This window comes from Chrysochloris asiatica, unplaced genomic scaffold (assembly GCF_000296735.1).
Source record: "Chrysochloris asiatica unplaced genomic scaffold, ChrAsi1.0 scaffold00004, whole genome shotgun sequence".
Taxonomy (NCBI): domain Eukaryota; kingdom Metazoa; phylum Chordata; class Mammalia; order Afrosoricida; family Chrysochloridae; genus Chrysochloris; species Chrysochloris asiatica.
Genome location: NW_006408522.1, coordinates 30229354 through 30246355, shown reverse-complemented (window position 1 = coordinate 30246355; position 17002 = coordinate 30229354). Strand labels below are relative to the sequence as shown.

Here is a 17002-nt window from a genome sequence, read left to right as displayed (position 1 = left end):
ATAAATAAATAAATAAATAAATAAATAAATAAATAAATAAATAAATAAATAACAATAATAAAAATCTTAATCAAACTGCAAAATCAAAGACAAGGAAAGAATCCTGAGAGCAGCTCAGGAAAAATGAAAAGTTACCTAAAAAGGAGAACCAATAAGACTAAGTTCTGATTTCTCAACAGAAACCATGCAGGCAGGAAAGCAATGGGATGACATCTATAAAACTCTGAAAGAAAAAAATAGCTAATCAAGAATCATATGCCCAGCAAAGCTGTCCGTCATAAAAGACAGTGAGGTTAGGAAATTTCTAATTAAGCAGAAATTTTAAAAAATTTAATAAGACCAATTTTACAGAAAATCCCCACTTTGGACTGAGAACCAGCAACAGAAGCCAACAACCTGTGATTAACATATATGATAATATCATCCAGAGCTCAATCCAGATATAGAAGTATTTAAAGTAAAACAAACCTCCAAGACAGAAAATAGGGAACCAGAGATATCAATTTATAATGAAATTAACTATAAAGCAAAAAGGGAATAGTGGAGATACAGAATTTCCAAATGGCATGGAAGTCAAGGTAAAATACACTGTATTTTTGTTTTGTTTTAAGGTAAAGGTAGACTGTTTTAAACAGGAAAAAATTAATAAATTACAGGGTAACCTCATAGAAAATTAATACACCTTCACATCAACATGAAAAGGAAAATCAGAAAGATTTCTTAAACATTAGCACAAAAGAAATGAAAAGAAAACCCACAAGCAGATTGAACTCTGGGCAGAAAATTATGTGGAACAAAGAAACCAGCAGTACCATAAAAAAATGACAACAATATGACAGCAATCAATTATATCTATTGATGATTACACTGAATTTAAATGGAGTAACTGCACCAGGAAGAGACAGAGCAGACCAGAAAAGAAGATCCTTCAATATACTGTCTACAAGTGATAAATCAAAAAGATAGAGACAGCCTAAATGCTCATCAACTAGAAAATGGTTAAACAAACGTTGACACATATACACAAAAGAAATAATATGCAATGCTGAAGAATAACAATTAATCTGCTAAACACCTCACAACATGGGTGAACCTGGAGGACGTTATACGGAATGAAATCAATCACAGATGGGCAAATACTGTATGAGACCAGTGTTGTAAAAAGTTAAGAAAAGGTATTCTCGATAAAGAGAAACATTCTAAGACGGTTATGGGAGGGGGAAGCAGGGAGGGAAAATTATCCAGAGGTTAGTATGGGTTAATATGGGTTACAGGACAGGCAATATATAACAAGAAGGTTAGCAGTGGAAAGATGAAGGTAGAGGGAGACAGAAATGCAAGAGTTAAAGTGAATATAGGTAAATGCTGTTAACTGACAGTACATGGAGGGATTTGCTATCATTGAATTGAAGCTAAGTATATGATTTATTGTATGCAAAACTGACCTGTTCTGTAAACCTTCACTCAATTCACAATAAAAAGTAAAAAAAAATCCTTTTTCAAAAAGTGGAACAATCAAAACAATGACTTACAGGGAGATCAGCTGGGTCAGTAATTTAAGGCAGAGACGTCAGTGCAGAAGGTTATGGTGAATGTATTCTGGAACTCCAAATGGGTAATCTTGATATTATTTTCTCAAAGGGCACAGTATGATCATAGGGACTTAGGAAGAAAATTTAAGACAAGTGAAACACTTCATTGGTGAGAAAAAGTCCAGGAAAGTTGCGCCGAGGAGATTTATCCCATCATGACAATGCACCTGCTCATTCTTTGAAGACAGGTGCAGTGAGTTATGCATTGGGTTGTTAACTGCAAGGTTGGCTGTTCAAACCCACCAGCCAATCTCTGGGACAAAGATGAAGCTGTCTGTTCCCATAAAGAGTTACAGTCTTGGAAACTCTTTTTTTTGGAAACTCTTTAAGGAGAAGTCTTATTCTGTCCTATAGGGTCGCTATGAGTTGGACTGAATGAGAGTGGAGCTTTTTTTTTTTTATTCAAAGGAAGGAAGGACTGTCCTCTGAGGATTTGGGAAACCTTACTCCATCCTTCCTATAGCTTTGATCTTGCCTCTTCAGACTTCTTTTTGCTCCCAAAACTCAAAGAAAGAGAATCAATGTAGCCAAAACACCACTAAAATTCTGTGCATCAACAGGATGTTGGAATAAGGCAGAAAAACATGGTTTGAGTTACGTGAGAATACCACTGCTGTTTTGATTGGAAGGCACCCTAACAAGAAATACAAGCCAGGACACAAGTATATGCACGCCAATGTTTACTGCAGCACTGTTAACAACAGCAAAAAAGATGGAGACAGCCTAAGTGCTTACCAATGGAAGAATGGATAAACAAACTTTGGCACATACACACAACAGAATATTATGCAACCTTGATAAACAATGATGATTCTGCGAAACACCTCATTAACATGAGTGAACCTGGAGGACATTATGCTGAGTGACATTAGTCTATCACAAAAGGACAAATATTATATAAGATAATTATTGTTAAAGCTTAAGAAAAAGTTTCCATGCTAAAAGAAACATTCTTTGATGGTTACTAGGGGTGGGACGGAGGCAAGGGTAATTAAATGGCTAGAGGGTAGAGGCAGGCTAGTTTGGGTAATGGGAAAGGCAATATATAATACAGGATAGAGCAATACACAAGAAAAGGGAGGGTGGCAGATGAATAATGAAGATAGGAGAGGACTCAGGGAATTATGCATGGGCTAAATGGGATAGAGTTAAATAATGATATTAACACAACCTTGGAACAACAGTGCTCTGTGAGTAGATACATGGACTGAGACATAGGCTGAATGTGTGGGAAGGTGAAAAAAGGTTTGTGCATCCGACTGCCTTGTGGATATTGGCATCCCCTGCCTACTATTGTAAAATATGTGTGATAGAAATGAATATTGGGAATTATTATTACAGAAAGCTTATAAACCCTGCCTTCAGCCTAAAACTGATTGGATTTGCTAAAAGGGGAGTTAGAAATTGCCCAGAGAAACAGGCTTCTTGTTAAGCCTTTTTAGAGTATGGGGCCTTAGGTGGAACCCAAGGCCTCATCCAGAGCCTTCTGAGTTGGGACATTCACAGACATGTGGACCTACCCAGAGCTACTGGGAGAACAGAAGATTCATACTGAAATAAAGACCTGCAGAAAAAAGTGGACTGTTGGGCTTTTTGCATTTCAATCAAGTTTTTTGCTTTGGAGGCATCAAGCAAGAAAAGTCAGCCCATCAGGGAAAACCCCCTTTCTAGGACTGAAAGTTAAAGGGAACCCATGAGCAGTATTAGTATGCTTGTTGGTAACCACTTGCATCTACTTGTGAGTGGAAGTAGGGGAAATGAAGCAATTAAGACATGGGCTGAGTTTGGACATGTTCCATTAGCACCTGTTGACCTTGAGAAAGAAGAGGAAGGGTTGGCTGGTCTGAAGTTTAGGGAGCTGTGAGAACTCCTGAGCCCATGGGGACTAGGGCTGAGAGTGAAGGGGCCAGATGGTCTGAAGTACAGAGAGGTATGTGTGAACTCCCAAACTTGCAGCGGGTACCCACTTGACCTAGCTTGGATGTCATGGGCTGAGCTGAACAGTAACTGACCAGATGAAGATGTTTGATACTGTGTAAATTACTACAATTGGATGAACTGGACTTTTGCTTATGGATGTCAGTTGCTCAAAATTCCAAAAAGAATGAAAGATTCTTCATATCAAGGAACATGCTTGCCACCTCAGTGTACTGGATTGATTGGGACAGGCAATTTAGACACTGACCATCAAAAATGGGGTGCTATAAAGGCATGAAGTGGCTTACAAGCTTTAGTAAGTGTGTTTAGATTAAGAATGAGGGGATAAGGTAGAACCCCCACTGAATAGTTTTCCTCTTTTCCAGATGAGTCTGGTGAAAGCATGTGGGGATGATGCTGATAGGATTTTATGATTCATCTGTGAGTAACTGTTAGCAGGATTAATTCGGATTGTCAAAACTGAAATTGTAGAAGATGCATAACTAAAAGGAGGGGAGTAGTTAATCTTTCATTTGAGGAACAGACGATCCCAGGACCATCAAGAAGGAAGAGCATGAGTGGATTGTGAGATCCCTACCTAGAAGAGACACTGGCAGAGATGGTGGCATGGCAAAACAGCAGCTTTGGGCTCTTGGCCCATGGATGGTATGACTGCAGGCAGAAGGCTGGCTTGCAGAATGTGCCCTTTGGACATTTATATGAATATATGTATTTTGTTTTGTATGTGTGTATCAAATATTTTTTCTTTGTTTATTTGTGAAATATAAAATTTAAGTGGGGAGTCACAGGGAGTCCTGGTGTGGCGCTGTGGGTTAATGTGCCAGACTGCAAAGCCGTTTGAACTGTAGGGTCAGTGGTTCAAGCTCACCAGCTGCTCTTTGGAAACCCTATACAGTGTTGCTATGGGTCGGAATTGACTTGACGGCACTTAACAACAACAACAACAACAACAACAGGGAGGAAGTAGGATACCTGTTGTTGCATAGAGGGGGATTGTAACCACTGAGATAAAACAAAGTGCATGATTTATTGAATGTAAAGCTGATGATATTGTCTGTAAACCTTTACTCAATTCACAATAAAAAGGAGATACTTTTACTGAAAACTTGTGCTTTAGGGAAACCAAATATTAATCCTGTGAAGTATTAAAAGGTAAAGCAAACTGGAAAAATCTTACCTGGGAGAATTCACAGCATGAAGGTTCCAAGCAGTCCAAGTGTTTAGGACTTCAAAAGATTTTTATTTCAATGTATAATTTACAATACAGAAAAATTATCTCTTTCTTAAAGATAACTAATTAATACAGCCAAAACACCAATAAAATCCTATGCATCAATAGGATGTTGGAATAAGATAGACAGCATACAATTCCTATTCAACACCATGATAAAACTACTACTGACAACTGACACACTACGATACTTTGAAAAAGCCTAGGACTCCTGGTGTAGCACTGTAGGATAAGCACTGGACTGTGAACCACATGGTTGACCATTCAAACCCACCAGCTGTTCCTTGGAAACCCTATACAGGGTCACTATGAGTTAGAACCGACTAGATGGCACTTAGAAAAAACAACAAGGGCTGGAGAATTTAGAGACAAGACCAACTAAAATACACAAAGCTGTGGAGAGACTTCCATATAATATAAAGTTCAGACTGTAAGTTCCTTGAGGATGCAGACTTAGTCTTATTCCATGTCACATGTACTGTAGGGTTCAGCAGAGCAGTTTCTAAGTAGCAGGTATGCAAGTATCTGTGGATAAATTTGTAGAATGAAACTACATAATAGCTGAATAAGGGATGATAATAAGTCTATGTAATGATGAAAATTAAGTTAAATATGAATTATAAGTTTTAATAAATCTCAAAAAATAGATAAAAGAAGGCCTTAAGCCAGATGGTGGTGGTGGTGGTTATGCGTCATGGAGTTGGTTCCAACTCATAGCGACAGGGTTTCCGAGGCTGTAAATCTTTATGGGAGCAGAAAGCCTCATCTTTCTCCTGCGGAACAGCTGGTAGTTGCGAACTGCTGACATTGATGTTAGCAGCCTGACTTGTAACCACTATGTGACTAGAGCTCCAGATAGAAGATGGTAAACACATGAAATTTTTTGTCTTAAGTTATAACTGCTGATGGTAAAATAACAAAAATAATATAAAGAAGAAATAATTAAAAAATAATTTAATCTGTAAAGTTTCATGACTGATGGTAGTTACCTCATTTTATGCATAAAAAGAACTTAATCATGTGCCAAGGCTGAAGCTAGCAATTAGGACATCATGATTTTTAAGTTTTTTAATCGAAGTTTTAATATAAAAATTATAAAGCAATAACTTTACATTTATATAGATACAGTTATACCAACTATAATGATATGGAGGTATAAATGATTATAATTAAAAACGTAAAAACCTTAATAATTAGGATGAGCATAATCAGTTTTCCCTGGACAGTCCCAGTTTCTGTCTGTTATCCTGGTGTATTTATTGAGTGCCTCATTTCAATCTCAAAACTGTCCTGGTTTGGATAAGTTATATGGTCATCCTAGTAGAGTTGCCAAGTAAAATAGAAGATGGATGGTGGTAGTGGTGGTTGTGTGCTGTGGAGTCGGTTCCAATTCATAAGTGACCCTGCATAGGGTTTCTAAGGCTGTCAATGGTTATGGGAGCAGAAAGCCTCATCTTTCTCCTATGAAACTGCTGGTAGTTTCAAACAGCTGACCGTAAAATTAGCAGCCCAACTCATAAACACTATGCTACCAGAGCTCCATATAAGATGGACAGTTAAATTTAATTTCAGAAAAATACATAATTTTTTAGCCTAAGTATTTCCTATGCAGTAGTTGAGATATACTAGGCATCCTGTAACTTTTTTTCCCCTTCTCTCTAAATCTGGCATGAAAAATAAAGGTTTTTTCCCCTCTCTAAATCTGACATGGAGGAGCTCTGGTAGCGTAGTGATTACGAATCAGGCTGTGAACCTCAAGGTCAGCAGTTCGAAACTACCAGCTGTTCTGCAGGAAAAAGATGAGTTTTTCTGCTCCCGTAAAGATTTACAGCCTTGGAAACCCTATACAGGGTTGCTATGAGTCAGAACCGACTCCAAGGCACATAACAACAACAACAACAACAACAACAACAAATCTGACATGGAGTCCTGGCATGGCACTATGGGTTAATGCACTGAACTGCAAGGTTGGTTTGAACCACAAGGTCGGCGGGGTTCAAGCTCACCAGCCGCTCCTTGGAAACCCTATGTAGGGTTGCTATGAGTCAGAACTGACTCGACAGCATTTAACAACAACAACAAATCTGACATGAATCAACGACTACAGTCTTCTGTATGGATTGTACCTCAATGTAAGAAAAAGAAAATCTTTGTAACAACTAATAAACAACATCATATTAAATAGAGAAAGGATTAAAGTTGTCAAAGACTTCATTTTGCTTGGATTCACAATCAACTCTCATGGAAGGAGCAGTCAAGAAATCAAACCATGTATTGCATTAGGAAAATCTGCTGCAAAAGCCCTCTTTAAAGTGTTCATTAGTAAAGACATTAGTTTGAGGACTAAGGTGCACCTGACTCAAACATGGTATTTTCAATCACCTCATATGTTTGTGAAAGTTGGACAATGAATAAGGAAGACCATAGAAGAACCAATGCATTTGAATTAATGGTGTTGGTGAATAATATTGAAAGTACCATGAACTGCCAGAAGAACAAACAAATCTGTGTTGGAAGAAGTACAGTCAGAATGCTCATTAAAAGTGAAGATGGCAAGACTTTGTCTGTATTACTATGACATGTTATCAAGAGGGGCCAGTCCCTGGAGAAGCACATCATGGTCAGTAAAGTGGAGGTCAGTGAAAAAGAGGAAGACCCCCAACAAGACGTATTGACACATTGGTAGCAACAATGGGCTCACGCATTACAACTGTAAGGATGGGTCAGGACCAGGCAGTGTTTTGTTCTGTTGTACACAGAGTTGCTATGAGTTGGAACTGACATGGCAGTACCTAACAATAAAAAAAAAATATGGCAACTCAAAACCTAGAGTAATTTTCCTAAACACTTAAAATTGCCTTTTTTGGGTGAATTCTCAGATCAGGCAAACCCATTGTCTTAGTTACCTAGTGCAGCTACTTGTATAACAGAAATACCTCCAGTGGTGGCTTTAGCTAACAGAAATTTATTTTCTCACAGTTTAGGAGACTAGGAGTCCAAATTCAGGGTGCCAGTTCTATGGGAAGGCTCTCTATCTGTCTGCTCTGGGGAACATCTGTGTCTCTTTTCAGTTTCGATACCTAAGTTCCTTGGCAATCATGCAGTGTGTATCTTCCCCTCCAATAGTGCTTGCCTACTTGCTTAATAAGCTCTTTTATATCTCAAAATGGACTGAATTAAGATACACCCACACTGTCTCCTTAACGTTAACAAGGAAACCATTCCTAAACAGGATTAAAACCACAGGTATAGAGGTTAGGAGGGAACGAGGTGGCTCATTAGGATAAACACTGGACTGTGAATCACACTGTTGGTGGCTCAAAGCCACCAGCAGCTCTGCAGGAGAAAGATGAATCTGTCTGCTCCTGCAAAGATATATAGCCTCAGAACCCTATCACTCGATGGTACCTAACAAAAGCAATAAAGGGTAGCATTTACCACACATATTGGTGGTGGTTATTGTTGTTAAGGGCCTTTGAGGTGGTTCTAACTCATAGAGACCCTGTATGAGGTTTCTTACGAGGAGTGGCTGGTGGGTTTGAACTAGTGCCCTTGTGGTTAGCAGTCTAGTGCGTATCCTACAGTGCCATACCAGGATACATGTTCATGGGGGACACAATTCAATCCCTATCTCCCACATTCAAAATAACGTAAAATGAAAGTCAAGTAAAAGCATAAGCAGAGGTCCTTAGCAGGAAGACTCACACCCTTAGAAGACCCACTGTGGCTTCGCAGTTTTCCTTGCGACAGTGCCTGCCCACAATTAAGAGTAATAGGATTCAGCTGATCCCCAGAAAGTCTCCAATGATATAGTAGGGTATTGCTGACAGGGCTAGCCCTTTCCCAGAAACTGATAAGGAATGTGCTCCCTATACAGTCTAGTTCCCTCAATGAAAAAGCAGACAATCATCTGCTGTTTTTATTCCAAAAACCTGTCAAAGTGTCTTCTAAACAGAGTACTGCTAAATGCAAAAACAAAACAAAAATTTAAGTACACATTTTTGGTGCTGAAATTTACAATGGATGAAGTATCAGGCAAAGATAACCACTATACAGCTAAACAATTCTAATTGTAGTAAACCAAAGCGAAAAACCCTAAGCCACTATCACCGAGTCCATTGTGACTCAGAGTGACGATACATAGGATTTCTGAGACTGTAAATCTTTATGGGAGCAGACAGCGTCATCTCTCTCTTGTGGAGCAGTTGGTTAAGTTTGAATCATCAATCTTGTAACCAGCAGCCCAATACCAAACCTACAGTGCTACCAGAGCTCCTAATAGTAGAAAATTGATAATGTATTCTGATAAAAGAAACAAAAAGCTCTTTCATTGTGAATAAACTTAACTTTGATGAAATACCATGAATAGGGATAATTAGTTTTACATTTTTTAATAGAATGATTTCTAACATGATGGAATGCAGAAAAAGACAGACTCTCTGCTCCACCCTTACAACATTTAAGGGAGAGGGATGCTTTCAATCAACAACCACATTATGAACTGCTCTACTGTTCTCATTCCTGCTCTGGGTTGGTTTCTGGTCACATACTTATAAGGTTTTCTTGAGACAAAAAGAGCGTGTATCATAGATTATTCATTTTCTAGAAGAGACACAGGAACTAGAAGATTTCTGTGAAAGTTAATATCCACTAACTTTAGGTAAACTTGAAATCTAAATCGAAATGCAAATTTTGCATTAAGTAAAAACTCTTGATTTTGCATAAATTAAAAACTCTTGAAAGAGACTTTATAGAAATGCTAGGAACCCTTTCATTATGCTTTGTTACTTTAGTCTCTATATAAGTAATTAAATCACTTTACCTGGCTGAACTGTGGCAAGGCAGGAGGGAGTAAGATGAATGAATATGTGGTTTTGGCTGTAACAACACTTTGGTCTCTTTATTCAGCTGAAGGATAAGCAAAAGCTTTATGACTAATGATTTAATGATGACTAAATATGCCCTGAATTTCACATACAGAGTTCACATATAGAGACTAACAGTTTTGGTTTGAATAGCTAGTGAATGCTACAATAAATTAAATGGGAGAAAACAAAGATGATTACTGAGTTTTCATATCCCTATAAGATATTTTAAAACTTTTTATCACACATTTTAAAACATCAATACATTGCCAAGACTAGTCTTCAAGGTGCATATGAAAAACAGAGGTGCTCTTTCCCATCCACCCACCCACTCAACCTGTCTATTATTCTCCATTGTAGTTACCTATTCTTTCTCTTTGTTGTACTTAATACAATTTATGATTATAAGGATGCATTCCTTGCTGTCCATTTAGTCAAATTCTGACCACCTACGCGTCCAGGGTTCATAAAGTTCTTTTTGTTTTGTTTTTCAAAGGGAAAGCAGCTCTCTTTTTATTATTTCCTCCTAATGGTATGAGAAGGGAGCTCTGGTAGCGTAGTGGTTACGAATCGCACTGCGAACCTCCAGGTCAGCAGTTCGATACTACCAGCTGTTCTGCGGGAGAAAGATGAGGCTTTCTGCTCCCATAAAGATTAACAGCCTCGGAAACCCTGTACAGGGTCACTATGAGTCGGTTCCGACTCCACAGCACATAACCACCGCCAATAGAAAGAGAAATTCAAGCTGGATTCAGAAGAGAACATGGAGTTATGGATATCATTGCTGACATCAGATGGTAGCATAGTGGTTGTGAGTTGGGCTGCTAACCTCAAGGTCAGCAGTTTGAAACTACCAGCCATTCCGTGGGAGAAAGATCTCGTCAAGATTTACAGCCTCAGAAACTCTATGTGGTTTTGTTATGAGTCGGAACTGACTCCATGGCACACCACCACTGCCAATAGTAAGAGAAATTCAAGCTGGATTCAGAAGAGAACATGGAGTTATGGATATCATTGCTGACATCAGATGGATCTTGACTAAAAGCAGAGGATACCAGAAAGATATTTACATGTGCTTTATTGACTGTATAAAAGCTTTTGAATTTGTGGATCATGACAAACTATGCATAACCTTGTGAATAATAAGTGTTCTAGAACACTTAATTGTGCTCATGAGGAACCTGTACATAGACCAAGAGGTAGTTGTTAGAACAGACTAAGGGAATACTGAGTGGTTGTAAATCAGGAAAGGCATGCAACCAGGGTTGTATTCTTTCACCATACTTATTCAATCTGTATGTAGAGCAAATACACAGAGAAGCTGGATCATATGAAGAAGAATGTGATATCAGGATTGGAGGAAGACTTGTTTACCTGCAATACGTAGGTAACACAACCATGCTCGCTGTAAACAATGACTAAAATACTTATTAAAGAAGATCAAAGCCTTCAGAATGGATTGTACCTCAATGTAAAATAACAGAAACAAAATCCTCACAATTGGACCAATAAATAACATCTTCATCAATGGAAAAAAGACAAGTTGTCAGGGACTCTAGTTTGCTTGGATGCACAATCAGTGTTGATGGCAGCAGCAGTTAAGAAATCAAACGACGTGTTGCACTTAACAGATCTACTGCAAAATACCTCTTTCAAACACTTAAAAGTGTTAAGCTGCAAATATGTCACTTTAAGGACGAAGGTTCACCTGACCCAAACCATATTTTCAGTGGCCTCATGTACATGCTAAAGTTGGACACTGACTACGAAGACCATAGAAAAATCGATGCACTTGAATTATGGTTAAAGAATATTAAAAATACCATGGACAGGTAGAAAAACAAACAACTGTCTTGGAAGAGTGCAGTCAGAATATTTCTTGGGAGCTAGGATGGAAAGACTTCATCTCTCATACTTGGGACATATTCTCAGGAGGGACCAATCCCTGGAGAAGGGCATCATGCTTGGTAAAGTGGAGGGTCAGCAAAAAAGAAGACCTCCCTCCCCAATGAAATGGTTTGACACAGTAGCAACAATAGTGAGTTCAAACGTAATAACAAATGTTAGGATGGTGTAAGACTAGGCAGTGTTTTATTCTGTTGTGCCAATTCAATGACACCTAACATCAACAATACAAGTTGGAACCAGTTAGAAAATACTTAACAACAACAAAAATAACAGTTTTAAATGAAGTACTGGTGTGACACTGTAGGACAAGCACTGGACTGCTAACCAACAGGTCAGTGGTTCAAACCCACTGCTATTCTTTGGGAACCCTATAAAGGGTCACTATGGACAGAATCAACTCCGTGGCACTTAACAAAAACAAATGGATATTAAAACTCCAAAATCCGACTCTGGCAGCACTGGGCCACAGATAGGATACAGGCAGGTGAGACAGGACATGGCTCTATGTGAGGGTTCCTGGACTTTGTCTACCTGGCAGATGTAGGCTTCAGGGCCCAGGCTGTTCTTTCTGCTCAGGTGGGCATAACAGGAGGCAGTGCTGGGTGCACTCTGCACCCTCCCACTCTCTTCTCTTACTTTGCTACCACCTCTGCCCTTTCAACCGCCTGTGCCTCTGACCTCTACCAGCAGCAGCAGCAGCAGTGGTGGCAGCATTGGAGATGAGAACTGGAACTGGGCTCCCATAAGGTTTTAATATGGTATTCACACAGCGTTCAAATCACATAATGTCCTATTTCACAGAATGTGTTGTGGACATATACCTGTATTATGGTTATTTGTATTTTAACTCAGGCATAGACAACCCTACTATATTCAAGATAATGACATCATACAGAATTTTCACTGGCCTACAGTCACCAGAATGTCAAGCTAAAGTGTAGTTTGTCATTGGATCTTTACCTCACATTACTATAAATAATCTCCTACTTCCTGCCTTCTTACTATTTTTCCTAACCCATCCCCACGGACTTAGTACTTTCAAGGGGACTGCTGGCTATTTAACACTGACCACCTCACTCACGTCTTCTCTTGTCTCAAGAAAAACTTCTATTTCTAGGAACCACCCATTCTTTTCCTATAGATGTGTTTATCTGATGCGACTAAATTCTCACTAAAATGTGATAAGAGATCACTTTTGTAGGGAACAGATGAGGTGACAGGAAGTTAAAATGAGTCATTAGTTAGGGAGAAGAGATTGTGTTGTTTTGGCTGCATGTACACAGAAAGAGATTTTTAAACTGAGTACTTTCTTCTCTAACAACAGAAAAAAAAATTAGGAAGAATTAGCATTGTAGTCATCTATCAACCCAGCCAGATCTGCTAGAGGTCTTTGCTCAGTAGAAATACTCACTGCCAGAACAGACTCCTGCGTTGTCACTGCCATTAACCTAGACTGATGATTTGCAATACTAAATGGGAAACATTATTTTATATTTCAAATACAGACACTTCTGCTATTATAGTCTGTGCAAACCAATCAAGGCTGACTAAGATCACCTACTTCTGATGTCCAATTGTGTTGTGAATAACAAATCCCACTCCACACCACCACTTCATGCTGTGGGAATCTCAGCTTTCCTTTTCTGGTAAGCTCAGACCTGAGCTGCCTACACAGCTCTTCTCTTCTTCATTCCTAGCTACCTAGGACTAGGTCAGCAGGTACTGGTAGCAAGCTTGGAAGAGTCCACATAACTCCTCCCACTTTAGAGCTGCTCCCAAATTTGGAGTTTTATGCTACCATTCAGGATACCAACTACAAGTTCAGAAGTCTAAATGACTCTTTCTACTTCACACCCAGGAGACTCCCCCTACCACATTGGGTCCAATACACTGAAGAAACCTGCAATAATAGCTTTAATATAACAAGAATTGATACAAATGAAGAAACCATAGGGTGAGGTGTGAGGATTCCAGTGTGAAGCATTCATGTCCCAAAGGGTTGTATTAACCTCACAAAAGCAAGTGTTGCTCTTCTCAGTAAGGATGCTCCACCTGAGGCTCTGAGCTCCGGGCTCCTATGGGCCTCATGCCTTGTGAGGCTTAGTCTGCATTGGACCCCCAGGTGAGCCTCTGTCCTTTGGGCTCTCAGAACTAAGATCAAAAGCCAAAGGATTTCTGCAAGGTGATTCTATACCTTGCACAGTCCTTTTGCATGTCAATGTAACTTGGATTGAAATATAATACTTGAGGTGAGAGGGAGAAGTAAATGTTCACTACACAGTTAAATCCATGTTGTTTTGATTGGTTTTATAAAATGTTTTGCTTGGTTTTTATAAAATGTTTTTGTAATGATATCTTTGGGACATAGGGTACTTCATTAGAAGATAATGCCCACATAATGTCTTGGTGTGACACAATAAGATAAGCACTAGACTGCTAACCAAAAGGTTGGCAGTTCAAATCCACAAGCAACTCCTTGGAAACTCTATCAGGGTCGCTATGAGTCAGAATTGCCTTGATGACACTCAACAATAATACCCATATACTTTTATATGTGTAAACTATTTATCCAACTGGACTGAATGTACCCTGGAAATATGTTTCTAAGTAAGTCTTACCCATCTATTTTCTTTTTTTCCCCTAACTGTTTATTACGAATTGAGTGGAGGTTTATAGAGATCATCAGTTTTACATTCAACAAATCATATACTTTGCTTCATTACATGGTTACAATCCTCTCCAAGTACCAAGTTAACAGTATTTACCTCTATTCACTTTAATTATTGTATTCTTCCCTGTCTCCTGCTACTTTCATCTTTCCTCTGCTAATCTCCCTCTTGTTGTATATTGCCTGCCCTGTCACCCTATTAACATGTGTCTACCCTCAACTCCATAACAACTTTCCCTCCTTACCCCATGAACCATTATAGATCATTTCCCTTACCAAGAAAAGTTATTTTTAAAAACTTTTTACAATGTTGATCTCATACAACATTTGTCCTTCTGTGTATGACTAATTTCATTCAGCATAATGTCCTCCAGGTTCAACCATGTTGTGAGGTGTTTCACAAAGTCATCATTATTCTTCAATGTTTTGTAGTATTCCATTGTGTGTACAAAATGAAGTATCCTATGTCCCAAAGATGTCATTACAAAAACATTTTATAAAAACCAAGCAAAACATTTTATAAAACCAAGCAAAACAACATGGATTTAACTGTGTAGTGAACATTTACTTCTCCCTCTCACCTCAAGTATTATATTTCAATCCAAGTTACAAAAGTTTAGCCACTTTTCTGTCTCCATCATTTTTTGTGTCTCTTGTAGAAAGCATATTGAAGGATTTTATTTTCTTATCTATTCTGCTCTCTCTGTCTCTTCCCTCCATCCACAAGGTTATCAGCTTTGCCCTCAACCAATCATATATTTTGTTTCTTCTAAATGATTACAGTCCACTCCCTGCAACAAGAGTCATCCTGCTTCCTCCCTGTGGCTTCCCTTTACATCTTATTTTTCACAAATCCACAAAGCAAAAATGTTTGATGTATATAGACAGAACAAATATATATATATATATAGATTAGATTTATCTCTTTTTTTACAGTGTTTTTTTGAAAGCTTTCATTATGAATTGAGTGTTTACAGGGATCCCCCCCAATCATTTTTTTAAAAAATATTTTATTGTGAATTATGTGATTGTTTACATGGGAGAACATTAGTTTTACATTCATCCTATCATATATCATTTCATTGCCATGTTTACAATCCCCTCCATACATCATCAACCAACCAAGGGGTATATCCTACAAGCCTTCCCCCTGTCCCACCCCCAACCATTTTTGATAGCTAATGTCTAAATTACTCATCCCTATCAACCCAGTCCTCTGAGGAAACAAGGTTGTTCCTTGGCATGAAGGACGAATCCTTCCATTCTGGTTGGAATTTTAAGTCATTGTATTAATAGGCAAAAGTCTAGTTCAACAAATTGTAGCAATTTGCACTTGTTCTCAGTATCAAACATCTTTATCTTCCTTGGTTCAACTTCTGGTCAACTAGCCAACCAAGCTAGGTCAAATGCATACTAGCTGTAAGTTTGGGAGTTCACACACACCTCTCTGCCCTTTAAAGCATCTGGCAGCTTAGATCTTAGTCCTAGCCCCTAGTCACTAGGTCAGTACTCATGAGTTCATACAACTCCCTAAACTTCTGACCAGCCAGCCCTTTCTCTTCTTTCTCTCATCTCAAGGACAACATTACCCACATATTTTCATTCACTTTACTCAGAGTATCACTGGAAATTTTTCAGTTAATCAAGGGTTATATAATTAATTGTGGTTTTATTATAAAATATTATAATTCAAAAGAAAGCCTCAGTTGCCTACCTAAGCGATGAAATCCAAAGGTGAATCTTTTGGTTGGTGATTTTGAAGACAGCCACAAAGCAAGCAGGGTCAGGATGATGGCACTTAGGTCAGTTAACATATGAAGTGCATCTGTCATGACTGCCAAGCTATTTGCAATGTATCCACCTTAGAGAAAGGGTGGGAGGGAAGAAGGAAAAATGAATTAAGATAATAAGCATAAGTAATCAAAGTGGAAATACATAACATCCTATTACATTATGAATATCTAACTAAATCTTTGTCCTCCAAAATTTTGATGTAAAAACATTAGATACACATATATTTTTTTCTGGTGCGAATGTCCATTTCTATGAACAGATTCTCCAAGGAATTGATGATCTTTAAATAAGAACCTGGTGTGGTGCCATAGGATACACTTTTGACCTCAAAATCAGTTTGAACCACAAGGTCAGTGGTTCATCAAATTGTAGCAGAACCAGAATCTACATTTTAAGAAGATTCCCCAGGTGATTCTTATAGATCCCCAGGTGATTCCTATACTGACATAAGTATCAACTGGGGATCTTGTTAAACAAACTGTAGATTATGATTCAGTACATCTAGGATGGAAAAGCAAATTTTCAGCAGGGAGTCAAATGGATTCCAAACACATAAGGAGAAATTTTAGCACTGGAATTATGCTTAGCCCACTAATTCTGTTAGTAAAATTTATAATTACAGTATTCAAATATCACAATAAAACTAAAGAAAAAGCAGCTGCTTACTTGTTCAGGAGTGTTTGAATATAAAATTAAACCGAAGAAACCCACAAAATGTACATTAGCTCAACATCCAAGATTAAAATGATTCACTTAGATATGCAAAGCAGTGACTCCTAATAGGTCAAAAGGTGGTATTTAGATACAAGCTTTTATATATTTTGTGTGCTTTTTACATTTTTTAAAAGTTTTTATTGTGAATTGCGTGAAAGTTTACAGGGCAGAACATTGGTTTTACATTTAACAAATCATATCCTTTGTTTCATTACAATGATTATAACCCCCTCTATCAGCCGCTCCGCAAGAGAAAGATGAGGCTTTCTACTCCCGTAAAGATTTACACCCT

The 17002-nt window shown here is 38.3% G+C and overlaps 1 protein-coding gene across 1 annotated transcript in view; it reads right to left on the bottom strand.

Annotated features, from left to right (window-relative positions):
• Positions 1-17002, bottom strand: part of SLC30A4 (solute carrier family 30 (zinc transporter), member 4) — a 51365-nt gene that overhangs the window by 9725 nt on the left and 24638 nt on the right. Inside the window, exon 2 of the mRNA XM_006831692.1 lies at positions 15917-16063. Within this exon, the coding sequence (XP_006831755.1) occupies positions 15917-16063 (147 nt within the window). The remainder of the gene's footprint in view (positions 1-15916; positions 16064-17002) is intronic.